A 20757-nucleotide genomic window follows, 5' to 3' on the forward strand; every position below is an offset into this window, starting at 1 on the left:
TTATAAATAAATTTCATTGTCAAGGTTAAATCGAAAAAAAATCGATGTTTTTTCAATTTTGTTCGCATTTATACCGACAAATATTGCTGTCAGAGAAAATTGTTTCTCGTAAAAGATGTACGTAATAGAAAGAATATCGTGTAAAGTCATTTGCTTCTGAAAAAGTGAGTAGCTCCAAATCGTGTACATTTTGAAGCATTAGACTAAAAAACATTTCGACAAAGTCCGATAGTATCGATGTTGTAATCGGTAAAAAATATAAATCCATTAGCAGGCGAGGGTAAGCTGAGGAGGTTTCGGGACGGAGTTTCATCCCCTCAGATACCACTCCTATTAAAAATTAATACCCGGTGTAGAACCTCGACTTATTTTCAAAAACAAATACATTTTAATCCTGAGCTGTGAACTTAAGCACAAAATTACAATATTTCTGGCCAGAAATTTGATTCGTGACGTCTCTCTCGCTGCGGAAGGCGCAGCCCTTGCGAATCTAACGCTTGTACTTGGAAGAAGTCTCAGTGCGAGCGAGACGACTAAGGGTAACGACAACAAAAAAAATGTAAATCTGATTATATTTGTTAATTCTTAATAAAATGGCGATAATTTTAGGTGGACCTCCGTGAGTATTTTGGCAACGCACCTGCAAGCCCCCCGGTGTTGCAGATGTCCATGGGCGGTGGTAGTCACTTTCCATCAGGTGAGCCTCTTATCACATAAAAAATTTATACATACGTAAATCAAAATTTTTAAAAATCGGAACTATTGGTTAAACGATGTTCACGCCAAATGAAAATGAATTTGAACCGAGGAGGCCGATTTTTTGATCTTAGAAATAATTTCCTGTGAAGCTTTCCCGTCGTGCTACGAAGCTTTTTTGAAATGCCTGCATAATTTTTTTCTTCCTTCATTCACTAATTTTTAATAACTACCGTTGACAGATTTCGCGATATTAAACGACTAAAAAATATGAAATTAAAGTATGTATAACTTTAAAATATATCTTTTTAAGTTCAAAACACTAAAATGATTCTTTATATAATGTGATATACATATTTAGATTCAAAATAATAAGGTGCATCTTTTTGTGTTACAAATTGTCCGTTCCAACGGTATGTTGGAAGACTCCTCTGCTGACAGTACCTGATCACTAAACGAAGGCTCTTACGCCACAATAAAACGAGACACTAATTTAAACAAGCCCATTTATTTGTTCATTACAATGTTTAGCAAAAATACATTCACAGCTACCGTCACCTCCGCTTTGGTCAAATCGAACAACAACCAAATAACATCAACATTACAGCGCGTTACGCTATTTTACAAATTTAATATTTGGTATTTACGTTCATACCTCGAACAAGAATTTTTACAAACAAACCGACATTTACGTATATAGAAATACAATAAATTATATACATTTGAAAATCGAAAGTAATTTTTTATTTATTTTATTTTATTTAACACCAAACCAGATTTGACCCAACACTCAGCCTTCACTCGATATTGATATTATTAATAGATTTAAAAAAAAAAAAAGTAATCATGAGATCCATCCGTAAATCTAAAGACAACCCACCAAGTAGGACAGCCATAAATATTTTACGCTAAAATAATATAATCTTATCTTTATAAACAACCACTAATGCGATTCCCATGCCAGGAACTGTATTAAAAAAGTAGTTAACGTTTTAATCTGTGGAACAAAAAGCGCGGCAATCACTTTTTTGGGTTGATTTGTGCGTTGGAGTATTTAAATCGTGTTTATATTAGGATTTGTTTTATTTCTGGTTGCCTGCCAAGTCCGTTATACTATTGTTACATTGTGGAGCGACTTCTACAACCAGATAACTACAATCCATTTCACAATAGAATAGACAGACACCACGATTGATGATTATTTCCTTATTATTCAAGTTAGTATATATTTGTAATGCGAGATATAAAAAACTAAATTGTTAATTATTAATATATTATGTAATTCAATTAGCGAAAAATAGTAACTACCGAGTTTCTTGGCAGCTCTCAGCAGATTCTACGTGTCATTTGAGTCCGTATGGTCAGGCCCGGTACGTGTGAGTCCCGTCCTCGCGTTCCCATACGGTGACCTCGCGACGTCGCAACCGAAGAGGACAGATCGAGTAATTTCGAACTATTTACATATTTATAGATCAATTTCTTTGTACAGACATTCATATTACGAATTATAATTTTATATATTGTGACGTATACAGAATGTAAACTAAACAAAGTCACGTTGTGACCGAGGCCGTCGACGTTGCCTTTCGTCGACTTGTATTTCATGAGACAGTTATTATATATAGTATTATTTTGTTTACATTTTGTATAAATAAGTCAGATATTAATTATATATTGATAGCACATTAGGATTCTAAATATAACGATCGCTATAAACGATAAGACCTGCGCCACACATGTGCGAAATTAATTACGGTATTATTATTCTAAATTTTATTTACTACAGAGAGATACATTTTATTTACTACACTATTTAAAAGCAAATCATTTTACTGTTTATTTTAAGAGTTCGTTAAGAATGTAAACGTTTTGATAAATCAATTTCACCGAATATCTGGCGCCGGTCCGATCGTTTGTACAATAACACAATAATCCACGAATTACATTTCTAAAGATTAAAACATAAGCTAATTAATAATATTACATCGATTATAATTAAAAAAGGCACAGTACAAGGAAACATCAATTAAAGTACTTAATAAGGAATATCGATTACATCTTAGCTTTTACAGAACAGCGAACGTGTAAAGCGGCGTCCGACTCCCCACGCGCATGGAGCGCTCGCACACACGAGACGCCCGAATTACTGAAACCGATGTTATTCATGACTCAAAACAAAAACTCAAACTTTTCAACTTGTAATTTTAATAAACTTTTCATCGTTTATATAAACACCCTGTTAATATTAATCGTATTAAATAAATTAATCTAATGGACAAGTTAACATAGAGAATTCACAAAGTACATTTCACATTTGCATCTTAACACTAATTAGTATCGGAAGGAAGATTTAACTTAACACGTATTAAAATTCCGATTATATTTTTTTTCATTTTTTACATCTATACAATTAATATAAATATACATTTATCGATAGCGACACGGACAGGCGGTGCTCGTTTGACGGCAGGCGAGACGCAGCCGAGAGCTGCCCCAACCACCGACTCCGCTCACGCGAGTTAAGAAACAAACAAACGAAACGGCGTCGCCTCTACTCACCTCTCGCTCGCACACTGCCGGTCGACTCGGGTGAGTGAAGAGGGCGACAGAGAATGACGCCAAAATAATTATTGCTGTTTATTTATTCCATATACAACTATATGGAATAAATAAATCAAACGTTTGTTGCGATACAATATTATACGTTTAGGACCTCTGATATACAAACGAGTTCGGAGTCATAGATTTGACGAGTGTAACTATTTCTGAATAGAGACGGAGGTTGAAGCAACTCTACGTGGCACCCTCGCTAACCTAACCAAACCTGAGCACTACGAACAGTCCGATCGCTGCCTACGACTAAGGTGGTATAAGGGGGGGGCGGGGGTTTGTCGTACGAGACGCGTCTCGACCGTCTCGTACTCCACGAACTACACTTACCTAAAGCTTAATATTTAAGTTAATTATTTTCTTTCAAACAAATATCACATCGAGGGATTAATGGAAGAATTATTGTCGCGCTATTTAAACAGCTCCGTGTTCTGCTGGAAACATTTCGATTCGACGTTTTAACTGTATTCCCCGTTCGATTACATTAACAGATTATTTTATAATTTATTCACAAAACGAGAGCTGTTTAAACGTCACGAAACGGTTAACATTTATACAGTAAATTCGTTTTAATAGCAAATATAATCACAATGTTCTCGTTTAATATTCGAAGGCACTTTTAGTCACATTTAGTCTGCACGTGTACGAGTATAGTTGTACACTCGCCGAGTGGTTTATTTATCAGACTAACCATTCGTTATGTACTAGCAATCATATGTTTTTCTCGAGAATTTCAACGATTTTGACGGCCCAATCGTTTTACGTTACTCATACATTACAATGATTGTATTCTGTTGCTATCTCTCTCTCGAGTAGCGTTAACAAAAAAATTCATTGCGAAAACATCAGAAAACGCAACAACAAGAAATTAATTCAATACGAGTTTCTATGTCTAACTACAAAGTCGTTGCCAAACCTTTTGCGAACTTTTTTACTATTTCTAGTTCGTTACAAGCAATAAAACTAACAGAACTGTTATATCTTTATGATTCATATTGTCGTTAATATTATTCAGCTCTAACTGTACCTTAAGCTACTAAGGTAATTAATGTTATTTAATTTAGTTTTAAAAACATTTTCGACTTTATGATCTGTAGACAGAGAGTTTAAAATCGGTGTGTAGTCTATATTTGCTACGAGTTATTATCCGATGAGATTTTATTATAACAATATTAATATTATGCCAAATAAGGGCCACCAGTATACACGTGATTATCGTTCCGTATTGTTTCTACGTAACAATGATCATTTCAACATTTAGCCAGAGACGGCAAATTAAGTCATCATTATTGACATTTTAAATTCACAAACATTGGATTTATTAGATTTTATTATGAATTGTTTCATTTGTATCTTTCAATGGTACTAAAATTATTATAATAGTCAAATTCCGATACACAATATAAAAGTATTCCACAAGTATCAAAGGTCGTCAGACCGCGCGTTAGTTTAAAACGTCTGACAGGTCATAATTTGTTAATGAATCCAACAACGAAATATTCCATAATTTCGCTGACTGGTCTCCAATGTCAAATCATTGCGTTTATTTTAATTATCAAAACACAATTGACAAAATTCGTGTCTACGTTGAAACGGGATTATTTAAAATTGAATTACAAGTCTCGCTAACAGGCAGGCGGCATATGGGCCACTCGATGGCGAGTGGTCACCACAATCCATAGAAACTGTCGCTGGAAAGAAGATTTAACCATTCCTTACATCAAAGCAACTAAATAAAATTTAAACTTGTAGGTGTTTATTATTGAAAATATATTAGCGAGACTAATCTACCCCAGTCGTGGAACAGGAAGAATGTTGTACGTTGAAATATGTCCTATATAACTGTCTCTGTCACTCGCGTATTGCCATCGCATTCACACACAGGTGCAATGAACGCCGTCTTCAGAATTTCAGACCTTATGCCCTAAACAATAAGGTACGTGACTTTTTAGTACGCTTTTAATTTAAATTTCTATCAAACTATACACATGTAGGAAGGTTTATTGTATATGTTTAGTGTTATGTATAAAATGGACACGTTTACACAGACACTAATTACATACCTTACATATTTGGTTTCTCTTTACTTATTCGCAATATTTTCTAATAATATTTAAACACCCGTCTGGTCGTAATAACGTCAATATCCGAAATTTTCCTGTTCCGTGACTGTATTGAGTCCCCCCACACAGACTATTAAAAATGGCTAAAGAGTTAACGTCCGCGCGTCGGACACTTCAGGGTCGTTTCATACTAAATATTCTCTCGTATTATTTCGTTTCCTATTGTACTTACAGTGTTTTGTAAATTCGACAATACTTAAAACAAAACGCCGTTTTAATTTATTACTACTACATAATATTTATATTGGTGTGATACTTTTTACTTATACTAATATTCTGCACGGTTCAGTTAGAGCTTTGCGTTTCCGGAGCGCTCGTGTTCACGAGGAGCCCGTTCGAAGTGGCAATCGTGTGGTCGCCACTGCGGTGCCGACCGTCGACCGCACCGACGACTGAATCAGAGTTAACCGGCGACACAGATCGTTACCACTGAATATAAAATTTCTCTGACGTTTATATATGTGTCAAATATTAATTTATGCGATAATATAACATCCGTATGCTACACTCTCTTCCTCCTGTCCGTCCGTCGCTCTATCCGGAGCGGCGACGACACCGACTGTATGATTTCGACGATGTTGGAGTCGATGCGCGGCTTCTGCAGGCGCTTCGCCGATCGCGTGCGGAACTTGGCCGACTCCTGGTTCACGAGGTTCGGCGTCAGGGACTTGATGCACCTGCAAGGAGAGCAGCTCCGATTAGCCGTCCGGCCGGGGATGAGCCTCCGTGCGGCGAGGCGGGGGTTGGGGGGGGAGGGGGTCGCCCGCGTACCTGGCGGCCTCCTGCAGCTTGCGCGCCAGCAGCTCGTTCTTGAGCTTGGCGGCGGCCAGCTCGCGCCGCAGCTGCGCCTTGCTCTTGTTGCCGGCGGGGTGCAGCAGCGGGTGGCGGCGCAGGCGCGCGGCGGACGGCCGCTGGTTGGGGTCCGGGTCCACCATTTTCTGCGACACGAGCACGACATCAGTATCAGCGTGGAGGAACCCGCTTTCGTAGGGTGGGTGAGGTGACGTATTCGATTAACGAATCGATTATCGACGCTAGTCGATATGGGGTAAAAATCGATAATAGATATCCATTTTTTTCGATTAAAAAATCTTTTTTGAATAAAAAAATCCTTCATTATGTTGACGATTTGAATGCGTTGTTATTTTCTGCCCAAGTGTCAGATTATCGTCGGATCAGATTGAGTTTGAAAGAATAATCAATCAGTGTGTACACAAGCACACCCTAGTGGTGTCCCTAATAATTCCCGAGAATATAGCAGGTCTTTGAGGCTAACGCCGGACTCTATATTCGTTTGGAGGTCCGTATAAAAATATAAACTATTCTCACCTTTAACAGCTGATTGAACTCCCTGGAGAGGTTCGGTAGCACCGGTAGCTTTCCATCTCTGATGTCGTGCCACTCCTGACCGTTCTTGGGCAAGGCTCCCCCTCCACCGGCCTCGTATAGAGTGAGACCTAGACGACAAAATAATATAATGTAAAAAAAATATATTACAAATTTTCTTTTTGTTAAAGTACACTTCTTTCAAACAAATTCTTTTAATTTTAAATAACAAATAACAATAATCGAACACTTGCAAAGTATTTCAATACAAAGTAAATAACTATTTCAACTCACCGAAAGCAAATATATCAGCCTTGGTCAAATGCGTGAAGTCCTCCTGGAGCACCTCCTTGGGAAGGTACCTGCAGTCGCCTTCCTCCACCGACGGTGACGACACGCAGGTCACATGACCCAAGTCACCTATAGCAGCGGCACGGTTGAGGCACGGATACGGGACAGGCATAGGCACTCAAATAATGTTGTAATGTAAAAACAATAATTGTGAAATATGACAATAAAATGAAAAACAATCTCGCTGGGTTTCTTTAGCCAGTTCTTCTCAGTTTCGAGGTGTTTGTTTCCGAGCCGGTGGTAGATTTTTGTCAGTCAATAAGCAAGCGTAATGCTTCTATATGGAATAGAGATTTTTGACCTCGGGAAAATAAACTTTTTTGTTGCAACTACTCAGCCGATTATCAACGACGTCTCGTCTGTGCAGACACAAACATGTGCAGAGTCAATGTATGTATGTATGTATGTATGTAATGCCTCACCGATCTTGTACTTGTGGTGCGGCAGGTCGGGCTCGTCGTCGTCGTAGCCGTCGTCGGAGTCGGGCGCCGCGCCGCCCTCGCCGCGCACGATGAAGATGTTCCCCGGCTTCAGGTCCATGTGCACCAGCTGCTGCGAGTGGATGTACCTGCACACGGCACAGTACAGTCTTCCCGATGCCGTCCTCGCGAAATAGGCACGCCAAGAGACAGATCTACTTCTCCGGCGGGTACTCACGCAAGGCCGTCGGCGACGTGCGCCAGCAACAGCAGCAGCTCGCTCTCCGGCAGCGGCCCCGCTTCCATGAGCTGCTGCAGCGAGCCGCCATCGCAGTACTCGCTCTGGATGATCATGTGGTCGTCCTCCGCCCACGCCGAGTAGTACCTGCGCGAGTATTCAACATGAGCACCGACGGCGGAAGGCGGAAGGCGAGGGAGGCGAGGGGGGCGAGGAGGAGGGCACTGACCGCACGAGGTGCGGGTGGCGGCCGAGCGCGGCGTGCGCGTACACCTCGGTGAGCGCGGCGCGCTCGGCGGCCGAGCCGGCCACGGGCCGCAGCGAGCGCTTGAGCGCGTACACGCAGCCGTCCAGCTTGTTGACGCAGCGCGCCACGCGCCCGAACGCGCCGCGCCCCACCACGCCCAGCTCCACGAACTCCACGTTGTAGCGCGAGATGTTGGACTCCTGCGGGGGCGGAGCGGGGTCTGATTACACAGGTCGGCTACTCCGGAGCTTTCGATCGAACGGTCGACTCACCCGGAGCCGCTTCGCCGGCTGCTCGGGCGTCGCGTCCCCCCACGTGGGCGTCTTGGACAGGGCTCTCTTCTTCTTATTTAGTGCTTGGCCTGAAACGAATTATCGCATCAAACATATAACACTAATGTGACGATAACATTGATGAGCAAACGAATTCTATAGTGCACCTATACTCAACATAATATAATATTATTTAGATAGTATATATATTCTCAACAGTTGTATGCAGTTGTAATTACCTATATATTATATCAGTCCAAGGTGTTAATATACAAGTGCCGACTCCTTGGACCCTCTTGCCACACACTTACCGACAGTATCCAGACACCCATGGTAGCTTAACATTTATACTCTAAATCTTACGAATAAATAACTTAAATACACTATAGATTATGTTACTATGTATGATAGATATAACTACACGGGTGATTCCTGGATCTGATGAAATAGTAATAAGATTACTAATGTCTAGACTCATTGACAAAATGACAGTGAGTCAAGTCTATGACTATGTCCATATAGTAATAACAAAATAATATTGGGAGACGTATGAGATTATACTGAGACTGCATCTAGGTGTTACCGTCAGGTGTGAAAGGGTTGATGTTTGCAAGTGGTCGCCTCGCAGGCCTCGTGTCGTCGAGCTCGTCCGGCGGCAGGCTGCCGAGCGCGCTGTCCTCGTCCGACGGTGGGTGAAGGTGGTGACTCGAGCCAGACGGCATGCCTGGTGCATATAAAAACAATAATCAGATGTTTTCATAGACAATGAATACTGTAGTATATTATTATTGGATGCTTGTGATCAAGCCAAACAGGACCAACATTTAAAACAAATCAATCAAGTAAAAAACGCATTCAAGTTAAGACAAACATCAGTGAGTTTTCAGGAAAAGCTTTGTTTGTGTTTGAAATTCCTCACAAGCTCGGTGGAGTAAGAGATCACACATACTCTATTCAAACCATAAGATGAGACATGCCAAATAAACAATAATTGACAGCAAATTGAAGCAATATAATTGGTTGATAGAATAAAGATATATTAATCATAAGCTCTTAGTAGCACAATATGGCTGAGTTATTAGCAAATCGCATCAAATTCGTAAATCTAAGGTTTGTTTATCTTTATTCCTACTTCAATCGGAACCTATATAATGAGCTGAGACCTTGCCCAGCAGTGGGACAATTAAAGGCTGGGAACATTTAACATAGTGAATAAAATGTAATTCTTACCAGTAGGTGCGTTGACTTTTGGCGGGAAGAGTCTTGATCTGGGGGGGTGATGGGAGGGCGTTGAACATTTCTCTAGAAGCGTTTTCGGCGTGTGAGGACTATCGAATAATCTAGAAATAAAAAACAAAACATGCTACTTACACACCAGTTTCGATTTTGAATTATTATTATTTATAATTAAATGCCAAATGCTTATATGATATTTTAAACTATTAATACTCCGTTTACGTTAGCCTTAGACATCAAGACATGACATTTTATCACTTAGATTATTTATTATTATAGCTCAGAATTTGTCTCTTCTTTAGTAGTTATTGCTCTATATACTTCAACCAAGTGAGCTCGTATATTGGTATATTTTATAGATATTCTTTTACAATAATTTGACTACTATTCTATAGAGAATCAAAAATAAATATTGTATTTAATGAAGTCTAGCGTCAATATAGTCCGGGTAAGAAAGGTGCGCACGGGAGAACGGATATGTTAAACTGCAAAAAACGAATACTAGACGGCACACAAAATAAGTTTCGTTTTACAAATAATAAAACTAATGATATTATTTAATGTTTTCAAAAGATCTCGCTCAAGAGTCGCAAGAATATAGCCTTTGTTCAACTTCCCCTAACCTCCCCTCACGCACACTTGCATAAAGTCTATAAAAACACTTGTAACCAAAGATTACACACACAAGTTCACTTCATCTTGAACACCTGAAGTTACAAGTGTGTTAAAAGTGATTCCTATTACAATGCAGTAAGGCACTTTTTTTTAAAGAGTCAATTTTCGTAAACTTAAATGCCATTCATTTTTAGAACACCTGACAATATTGCAATAAAGAGGTAATTTATTTTAAAATGAACTCTAAAGTTTAACAACTAAAGACCAAATTTACATATTCAGCTATTTCGAGAATATTACGCAATAGAAATCGTTTCCAAATTTGAATATCACTCTTAATGTTAATAAAATTTGAATATTATGCCTATAGAGTTTCGAGATTGGAATTGGTATTTTAAAAACAAGATAAATAGAGTTAAAAGTTGAACAAAAATAATTACAATTAAAAACGGATAAATTTAAATTTTTTTCGAAATTCCGATATATTTTTAAAAACAGAATGGTTTTTTTTTCATCTATTGTTAATACAAAGATTATATGCACGCAATAACCGACGTTATCCCTTTATAATAGAGGCGTAAAAGAGAATGCCACAATTTTTTTATTTAAATGTGTTTTCAAGTTCAACATTGGCGTATTTTTTTTCTGCGTAGGTGTTTTTTTGCGGCAGATGTCAGCTGTTGAATCATATGCTCGTGTTATTGTGCGTATAACTGTTGTTTAACTGATTTCAACCGAAATTTTAAGCAGAATCTTTAGCTAGATCATTTACGTATATTTACCAAACTGAAATGAATAATTCGTGTTTAATTTTTTCATAACTTATATAAAGCAATATAATTTTTAAAGATACATTTAATTGATTAAAAATCTGTTAGTGAAATACCTTAGCCATGAGGATTTAATTAAACAAAAAAAAAAAAACATGCTGTCAGATTACCCACCAAAATGTAATTCATCAAATTATCCTATTACTGAAACATTTTTGTCGAATTAATAGAGATCATGGGACCAATTGAATCATGTAGATAATTCAACTGATTGATTTCAATTGGTTTATCTGTATGTATGTATGTTCAGCTTTCATATACAATTCTGTTCATATGCTGTATAATATGATCTAGTCTAGATATATATTTCAACATTTTCATGATGAGTCTTATAATGCCAATAATCATCTATGCCAGTATTAAACCTTATATTAAGTTACACTGAACTGCATACAACAATTTTAGTTGTATCAATGCGGTAGAGTTTCTTTTGCTTGATTTACACAATGGAATGATGAAAATTGAATTGAACCTATATTGTTGGTCGAGATCTTATATAATCTATGATATTCACTATAGTGGTTTGAATATTGTTTAAGTTCTTTTGGAAATTTTTGAAGTAAAATTAAGAACTGTCTGTAGAGCATTATATAGCCATGTCCATTAATAAAATGCATGAAGTATGTAATTCTAAAGTTTGTTTATCTTAACTCCTTTAAATGGATCAGACATTTCACATTTGTTAAAAGTATTTTAAAGTAGCTTCAAAGATACACTCATGAATAATTTAAAGTTTAATTTAACTACAAGTTCTGAATACCAAGAAACGTCAGCAAGAAACTTAGCTACTAGCTAAGTTTCTTGCTGTTAAGTTTCTCTTTTACATAGATAACATGCAATTAAATTAATATATCATTTATGAAAATAAAAGAATACTCGCTAATTATCATCTACATAATCTTGTACAGTACATACCTTGTTTATTAGAGATATTTATATGAGATTTAAATGTATATATTAGTGAAATGGCAACTGTTATAAAATAAAAATATAGATTATTAAATGAAGGATCAGTTTTTTAAACATTTAACATGGTTAGTTATGTTTTTTATCATAATTTCTACATTTAATAGAACAATACTTTCAATAATATCACTGTAGATTTCTGTATGTTAGGAATTGGTTTTAAAAATTTACACTAAACTTTCCTGTAACATAAACAGGTATGATATGAAAATAATACTACATGTTTGTTTTAAATTCAGTATCTGTAAAAATAAAGACTAAATAAGTAATAGATTGAAGAAATGTAGACAAAACTTTAATTGAATGACTCAATTAATTATTTGGATTACCGAAGAAACAGCAAATTAGTGCAGACTTCTACTGAACATACAGTTGTATGTTATATATCCAATAAAACATATATATGAAAAGTCTTAACTTTTGTTTGGTTATTTATATTAAGTTAATTTTAATCTATATTCCTGATCCTAAGATAGTCTAAACCATTTCTGAAATGTTTATACATCTTGAAACTAATTTGGTAATACTAAGCCCTCTTTTTCTTATGAATGGGTTTATAAAGGACAGTCTTTTAATGATTTAAAAGCTTACTAGCTTAACAGATACAAAGTACAAGTATAATTGATAATCAAAACAATTACATTACAGGCTACTATATATATTTAAAGTAACACAACTTTAAAGAAGTATATGATTCTTGACAAATATTTTGTAGATTTTTTTTTAAAGAAAAGTGCATTTATTAATAGAATAACACAACACTAAATTAAACTTGTCTAAACACACACACATACATAACTTTCTTTTCTTCGACCCAAATAGTTCAAAAACTTGTCAAACCAGTTAACAATGGAATTATTCTTGTTAACGCATGTTTAGACAGGAAATCAGATCGCAATTTTGAATCTAGATGTATATTTCGTAACTATCTGTTTGATAAAATTTCTTATTAATCAAGATAAAACTTAATGTCAAATTTATGTTTTTATTAATTTAGTAAATTATAAGTTTAGAGTTACTTTGCATATTACAATCATATAAATTGTTATGATAGATATCTTTGGCTTTATGAACATGTTTCTTCTTAACTGAGAATCTTCTAGAAAGATCCAAATCAGGTTTTAATTTAGAAATTTCGTAAAACTTACGAGATATTTTTTCACAAGTTATAAGTAGTATATTATTTTAATATAGTAATTCATATTAAATGTATGATACGAAAAATGAATAAAAATAAATTTTATAGTAATTAGACACCAACTTGTTTCAATTTCTCGCAAAACATATTTTACCATAAAATGTTGTTTTTAGAGGTCATTACATAAATAGTCTAGAAACAGTTTGTTATATAAACAACAACTACGTGAATATTAAACAGATAACTATAAATACGTTTATTTAAGTCAGCTTTCTTTTCCTTTACACAATGCTATCGTTATGGAACGTGGGGTTTTCGCCCTGATTAGCTAATGAGAGAAATGTACTTACTTCAGAGCCTTGACCCTTTTGTACGGTGGACTGAGGGATGCAGGAGCTGATGTAGGGTCCCTCATACCCTCATCATCGTCCATACTACTAAAATCCAACTTTCGAGGCACAATTGAAGCCGGTATTGGGCTCAAATTATCAGAAAATATATTAAAAGAGTCTGACATATCACAAGATGTTTCCACTGACAATTCAGATGAATTATGTTTATTGTTGAAGCCGTTCTTCATCCTGTACCACTCACTCATCTTTATATACACATTTAACACACTTTTTAATAGTTTAATCACAAATTAATCGAATTATTACGATTAGCAAACAACATGTACTTTCTCAAAAACCAACGATATGGCGGATGACGCATAGCACCTGTTCAATAGGCCGACCAATCACAGCGCAAGATTTGACCGGTGAGATGAATTCTCGCTTCGTATTGGCTCGGGTTATTTTTTTTAAATAACGAAGTAGCTTTGGTGCTTTTAATTGAAGTCAAATGGATGCGTTCGCATTTAATGTAAGTTTTGTAAATTAAATACTGAACTGAATATTTCTTTCAAAAGATGCATATTGTACTTTCAATTTGAATAATATTTAAATTATTATGGTTTAAATAAATATGGTACCTTTTAAACATTTGTGTAGACTTTTAAATATACTTATTTTTTATTTCTTCAAATAAACGAACTTTAATAGCTGTAAATATAATAACATTATAAAATAATAAATGAATTATGGAAATAATCATTTTTATATAATTATGTTGTATACAAAATGTAAAAAAATAGTTATTGATACGCCATCTTGTATCATCATCATCCTCCTGCCCTTATCCCAATTTTACTTGGGGTCTGCGCAACATGTCTTCTTCTTCCATACGCCATCTAGTATATGTTTTAGTAAACAATAAAGTTTCAACATCATAATAAGAGATGTCGCCTTTTATAGTTGATGCTATTTACCACTAGATGGAAAATAATTTAATAGTTATTAGCATTTCAAGACTTCTTGTATTGTATAACACTTTCGTGTGCCTATTAAAATTAATTTAAGGTATTTTATTGTATTTTCTTATTTTTATTTAATGTTTTGCATAACACAAATATGTTATTAAAATGGATAATTGAATTAATTACAGTTTTCAAACAGTAGGGCGAAATTTATTTTTAAATGGTTTATCTGACTTTAATAAAATATTAGTATAATAGTTGGACATAAAACTAAGAAAAAACACCTTTTATGAAATATGTTCTAGACTTAATAATAAACGAGATAATTATGAGTAATTATTCCATTTATAAATACCCATCACTAGGTACGTAGAGTAGAATTTTAGTTTAAATAGAGACGTTATAATTTTATATGAACTTTTAATTTTAAATTAAAATGTATAGCTTTTATAGTTAATTCGTTTGAATGTCTTTTACATACATTTTTTTTACCGCCGAGCGCGAAATGTTATGTAAACACGAGTCACCTTAGTGAGAGCAAATGGATCACTTGATGGTAAGTGGTCACCACCGCCCATAGATAACAGCGCTGTAAGAAATATTAACCATTCCTTATACTGCTAATACGCCACCTGTCTTGGGAACTAAGATGTTATGTCCCTTGTGCCTGTAGTTACACTGGCTCACTCACCCTTCAAACCGGAACACAACAATACATAGTGTTGCTTTTCGGCGGATTTGAATCTATGTAAATGTCTGAAAATAGTAACTATTGAGTTTATTGCTGGTTCTTCTCCATAAATTCTACATTCGATCCGTCAGGTCCTTTTTGTTAAATAAAATAGGTCGGTGGACGAGTTAATAGACCACCTGATGATAAGTGGTCAACATTACCCATAGACATTGGTATCGTTAACCATTCCCTACAACCTTGGGAACCGTTAAGATTATCTTCCTGTTGTTATACTCGCCATTACCGCCTTTACAAACGTTACCAACAATTTCGTTCATACGTCTGTGCTTACGTCGACTGCTATGTATATTTTCGAAATTGCCATATTTGTAAGAAATAACTAACATATTTATCAAAAGGCTCGTGACGATACTCGATATTAAAAGTAGAAAACTATAGACGTGATTATTAAAGAATAAAGAAAGAAATTAAAAAATTACCGCACCGCTAATTTGAAACTATACTAAAGACATGACTATAAGTAAATTATTTGTACATGGTAGTAAATATTTATTAAAAGGGCCCCAAATTCATGGGTGCCCAAAGGCTCCAGCATAGCTTGAGACGGCTCTGATACTCACCGTGTCACCTTCGACACCGGAACACAAAAATTCTGAGTATTGTTATTTAGTGATTGAATATGGGATATGTATATGAGTAGAGTGTATTCTAAGCTCAGAGAAAGTTATGTTTATAAAGGACAAGTTTCATAACGATTTTATTTTTTATTTTAAGGCATTTTTGTGGACAAAAAAACAAAAAAATACGGAAATAATATCGTTATCCGTCTCATTATTCGTTATCATAAATCAGAAGAGAAAAATAGATTTTACTTGATACATTTTTTTTTAAATAAATTGGTGAAGTAGCATTTTTGACTTATTTTAAAAAAATCTAAAAAACGTGATAAATCAAAAATGATTCACTTTTGCATCATGCACATGGGGGTTTAAATTATCGCAAATAGTCGCCCCTATTACCTCATAACGGGAATACGTCGAATTGCCAATAACCAAAATATCAAATGACAGTTTGATACATATTTAATTGTTGTGTTAGAAAGAGAAAGAGCGCTTTAAGTATTTAAATCATCAATAACATAGCGGTTTAAGATGCCGTCGAACGATGTCAGTTAAAATAAAATTATTTTTATTCGAGCACTTTTGAATCGTCATTTTAGTGTTGAATTAAATGTAAAACTACCGTCGGTTGGGAAACTATATTCTAAAGAGAAGAACCGGTAAGAAATTAAGTGATTACTCTTTAAAGTAAGTACAGGGAACAATTAAGATTATATAGACCCAGCCTAGAAATCAACAAATACTAAGTTCACGCTTTTTAAGTTTTTTATCATTAATATAATCTTGTATTCATAATATAATTATCCAAGTTAGTTAGTTGTTTCGATGCTAGTCTTTTGGGATTTAACGTCCTAGCACAAGCTGTACACTTCATGGGTAAGTTTATAAAAACCATCTAATTAACAATGATAAAATTTAGTATTAGAAAGCCAATAAAACATAGATCGGTATATTTTTTCACATCGTTATTAATATGCTAATAATTAAACTCACCCACAGACAGACACGTTTATTTAAAAAGAAATAAAATCATTCATGGCCAAATGCGGTTGACAGTTGACAGAGATTTCGGCGGGAGCGCACGTGACGCCATCTATTGTCATTTCGTCGCGCTTCCGTTTAGAAATTAGTTACGCAGATTATATCATATTAATTGTTTTTTGTTATTATTATAGTTTTATTTATGAGAAAATATTTATGAAGGATTTAACGGTTCGTTAATTTGTTAAAAATATGGGACGATAGTTTATTGTCAATTTATCTTGTTAGGGATTTAATTGTAAGCTGACGTTACATTGAAATTAAAAATTTATATTCATTGAAAACCATATACATTAATAATAACAATATATATATTTTTAAGAAGTCTTTATCAAAGTCTACAGTGATGTCTTAATTGATCGGTAATGCAATCATTAGATTACCATTATCAATTAAATTTAGTAACATTTCTCTCGAAACGGGACATCTAGAATTGTATTCGTATATTGTGAAGGGAGGGTTGTGGTCTGTGACCGTCAGTGACGTTTTGGGGGACGTAAAGAGGTCGCAGTTTCTTATTTTTGTAGTTTGAATAATTTTCATTATTTATTAACGAGCTTTTGTTACTTGTGTTCGTATATCCATTTTTACCTAAGCATTGAAAACAGTTTAAATTATATATAAAATAAAAAATCAAAATCACAATTGAAAATTACTTTATTTAAGTAGGCACAAGCACTTTTGAATCGGCATTTAACAAACTATATTAAGTGAAGCTACCACCGGATCGGAATGTAAATTCTACCAAGGATAGTTAAGATTTTTTTTTTTTTTTAAATACAATTTAATTCATATGTTCTACTTAAAGTTCCAGAAATACATATCTATACCTACATATAATAAAATTGGAGTGTCTGTTTGTAATATTAAAATAACCCATTTTTACGACATGCATATGTATGTATACATGGTACATATACCAAAATATATTTTTTTTTCAATTTTTGTCTGTCTGTATGTTTGTTCCGGCTAATCTCTGGAACCGATTTCGACGGGACTTTCACTGGCAGATAGCGGATGTAATAAGGATTAACTTAGGCTGCTTTTATTTTAGAATTATATATTGAATAAAAATAAAATCACGCTACATTATCCAAATAACTTAAATTCCAAAAAACGCGCACGAAGTCGCGAGCACAGCTAGTTCTAAATAAATATTGGGACTAACTACTTAGTTATAGTTAATTTATCAACGTTTTTTTTTTGTTGGGCTTTGTAATTTTTTTTATATATAGTATTATGCACATAATCTTACGGAATATTATGAGACAAGGCTTAAAAAGTTAAAAATAATGAATATCTGTATGTGTCACGCGTGTTCGCCAATCCGTATTGGAGAGTCGGAATATCCCCCAAAAACTTTTAGTTCGATTTAGCGAAACTTTCCTCAGAAGTATTTGGTATATTTGGTTTATTTTTAAATAATATAATAAGGCGGACATGTGAGTCACTCGGCAAGTGGTGACCACCGCCCTTAGACAACGACGCTGTAAGAAACAATAATCATTCCTTACATGGTTCATGCGCCATCAACCTTGGGAACTAAGATGTCTTGTGCCTGTAGTTACACTGGCTCACTTACCCTTCAAATCGGAACACACCAATACTGAGTGTTTCTGTTTGGCGGTAGAACATCTACTGATCCAGATATCCAGACGGATTTGCACAAAGCCCTACCACCAAGCGAATGCAATATTTAATTTTATTTTGTTGATGACGTAACACTTAATTGTAATAAAAACGATTTTTATAAACAAACCAGTGTACGAGAGTCGGGCCGGACGGTCGGCGACCAATGATCTCCTCTGTACCCGTGATAACGTGATCGTCTTGACAGATTAAAACGCTCTTGCTTGTGCCCCGTAAGCTTATAACGCCGTTGAATATTCATGTGCTTAATTTGTGTTTATTCACTGCGGTGAAGAAAAACATCGTAAGGAAACCTGCCCGTGTCTAATTTCAACGAAATTCTACCACATATGTATCTACCAAGCCGCATTGGAGCAGCGTCGTTGAATATGGTCCAAACCTTCTCCTCAAAAGGAGAGGAGGCCTTAGCCCAGCTGTGGGAAATTTACAGGCTGTTAATGTAAACAGTTTTGACTGTACGTTGATAGTAAATCAATACAATTTTTCAAATCAATCGATTTTATTAGTATATAATTATTATTTAACAATTTTTACATTTAAAAATCAAAAGATAATACTAAATTCATACAATCCATTGTTAGAGTTCGTATAAAGGCATAAATATTAAACTTTGTTGTGACACGAACCCTTCCACAACTGTCCGTGTCGAATTCTCATAATTGCATAAATACTGGCGCAGCATTGCTGAGTTAGGGGTGGTTTGGATGCGTATTTAACTACCCTTTACCCCGGATTTCGTTTACAACTTTGTCACATATTTGATTCCAATTATTTCCACAAATTTATATACATTTGAAGTTTTAAAAAAATATACAAATATCTATACAAGTGACTTGGTAGGGCTTTGTGCGAGCCCGTTTGGGTAGGTACCTGCCACTCATTACCACCGCCAGACAGCAATAATAATTAGTATTGTTGTATTCCGGTTTGAAGGATGCGTGAGCCAGTTAAAGAGGCACAATAAGATTTAAGTTTGACGCATCGGTGTTGCAAGGAGCGGTTCATATTTTTTACACTGTATGTTTTGTATCTTTTTCATACCGGCCTATGTTTTATAAAACAACAAGACAAAATTATTGTTTAACTGCATAAAAGTAAAAACAGATGTTGAAATCGAATGACGGACTGAATTTTTGATCGTGAATGTTGCTGCATGATACGTACTTACTTGCTGGTAGGAAGTAGGTACCTACCCAGGCGGTAAGTCCTATCATCAAGTTAAATACATATACAGTATATATATTTTAATGTATTATTTTACAATAATATTATGAGAGATATTTTTTGGTTGTAATTGATTGAGTGGCTTGGTAGACAGGATACTTAAATTTCAACCGAAGGTCGCAGGGTCGAACCCAGGTCAGCGGAGATTCAATGCGCTTGCGTGTATTTATAATTAGACCCGTGCTCGGATCATCGTCAGGTTCGATTCCCCAATTTCACTGATAATCAGCCCCGCATGTTTAACTCATATTGGAGTTGTGTGGTGGAATATGATCCAATTCAAAAGAAGCGATGACTTCGCCCACCAGTGGGACATTTACAAACTGTTACTTAATTTTAAGGATTTTATAATCATTTAAGAATAAATTCATACGTTAATTATGTTATATTTGTTATTTACATCTATAGATACTTAAATACGAGATCACCAGGTCACTGAATTAAAGATATATATAATATAATACCACTGTAACATTTCGTTTAGAACAATTTACAAACTTTAAATAAATCAAAGCCGACGAAATGATTACGAAAATAATACGATAAAATTCATACAAAAAAATCTTCATAAAATCTCTATAGTCGACCATTATTCTACTTCAAATACAGTGGAATAATATTCATAGAGAACCCTTAAAACCTTTTTTCTTGTTACCTCCTTCGATACACCCCGAAAATAATATCAACTTTAAATACTAAATCATAAAGTCTAAATTGTAATTCGTGTATTATTGTAGTTAAGACATTCTGCTTCGAGAGAAGTAACCAATAACAAACGCGGGGTGTGGCTAATTTCAAAATCGAAACGCTTTTTTCTTCAACGGTCTTTTTCTTTTAATTTCAAGTCAGTCTTGGACGAGACGTCGTCGAGGGTGGTATTGAATGTGGAATTAACACAAGCGATACTTGTCTCCAATTGGAGATTATATTAATAAAATGACTTAAAACAATAACTATTAATAACTTCTGACTGGAAGTACTGACTTAAATGTTTAAGATTATGATTTATTAATAATTATTCTAAATAAATATTGTTTGATATGTCTAAATATATTCTAATTAAACATGTTTATTATTAAAAATATAAAGGATGTAATTTGTATATGAACTTTGATCATAAATAATTTAACAGTCTTAAACTAGTATATTTTTTATATATGTTAG

The 20757-nt window shown here is 34.9% G+C and overlaps 1 protein-coding gene across 2 annotated transcripts; it reads right to left on the bottom strand.

Moving 5' to 3' along the window:
* Window positions 1–5084: 5084 nt before the first annotated feature.
* LOC125075071 (wee1-like protein kinase) lies at window positions 5085–13767 on the bottom strand. 2 transcript variants are annotated; one of them, XM_047686649.1, is made up of 12 exons: window positions 13418–13553; window positions 9513–9622; window positions 8995–9006; window positions 8866–8951; window positions 8283–8371; window positions 7993–8210; window positions 7764–7910; window positions 7529–7674; window positions 7050–7175; window positions 6759–6886; window positions 6201–6367; window positions 5085–6106 (listed from the first exon to the last, which is right to left on the bottom strand). In XM_047686649.1, exons 2-12 carry the CDS (start codon window positions 9578–9580, stop codon window positions 5932–5934), a joined length of 1362 nt encoding a protein of 453 aa, XP_047542605.1. In that variant the 5' UTR covers window positions 9581–9622; window positions 13418–13553; the 3' UTR covers window positions 5085–5931. The 2 variants fall into 2 exon arrangements, with proteins under 2 accessions (XP_047542605.1, XP_047542604.1); XM_047686648.1 differs by having other exon boundaries at window positions 8866–9006; window positions 13418–13767.
* Between the last annotated feature and the right edge of the window lie 6990 nt (window positions 13768–20757).

The sequence above is a fragment of the Vanessa atalanta genome, chromosome 29 (genome assembly GCF_905147765.1).
Source record: "Vanessa atalanta chromosome 29, ilVanAtal1.2, whole genome shotgun sequence".
Taxonomy (NCBI): Eukaryota; Metazoa; Arthropoda; class Insecta; order Lepidoptera; family Nymphalidae; genus Vanessa; species Vanessa atalanta.

Bases quoted from the DNA above. Each gene is read 5' to 3' on its own strand.
- LOC125075071 (XM_047686648.1), bottom strand. From the start codon at position 13,665: ATGAGTGAGTGGTACAGGATGAAGAACGGCTTCAACAATAAACATAAT. The intron at 8,211-8,282 runs GTGAGTCGACCG...CCGCCCCCGCAG, and splicing joins AGCCGGCGAAGCGGCTCCGG to GAGTCCAACATCTCGCGCTA. The intron at 6,107-6,200 runs GTACGCGGGCGA...CTCTCCTTGCAG, and splicing joins AAGCTGCAGGAGGCCGCCAG to GTGCATCAAGTCCCTGACGC.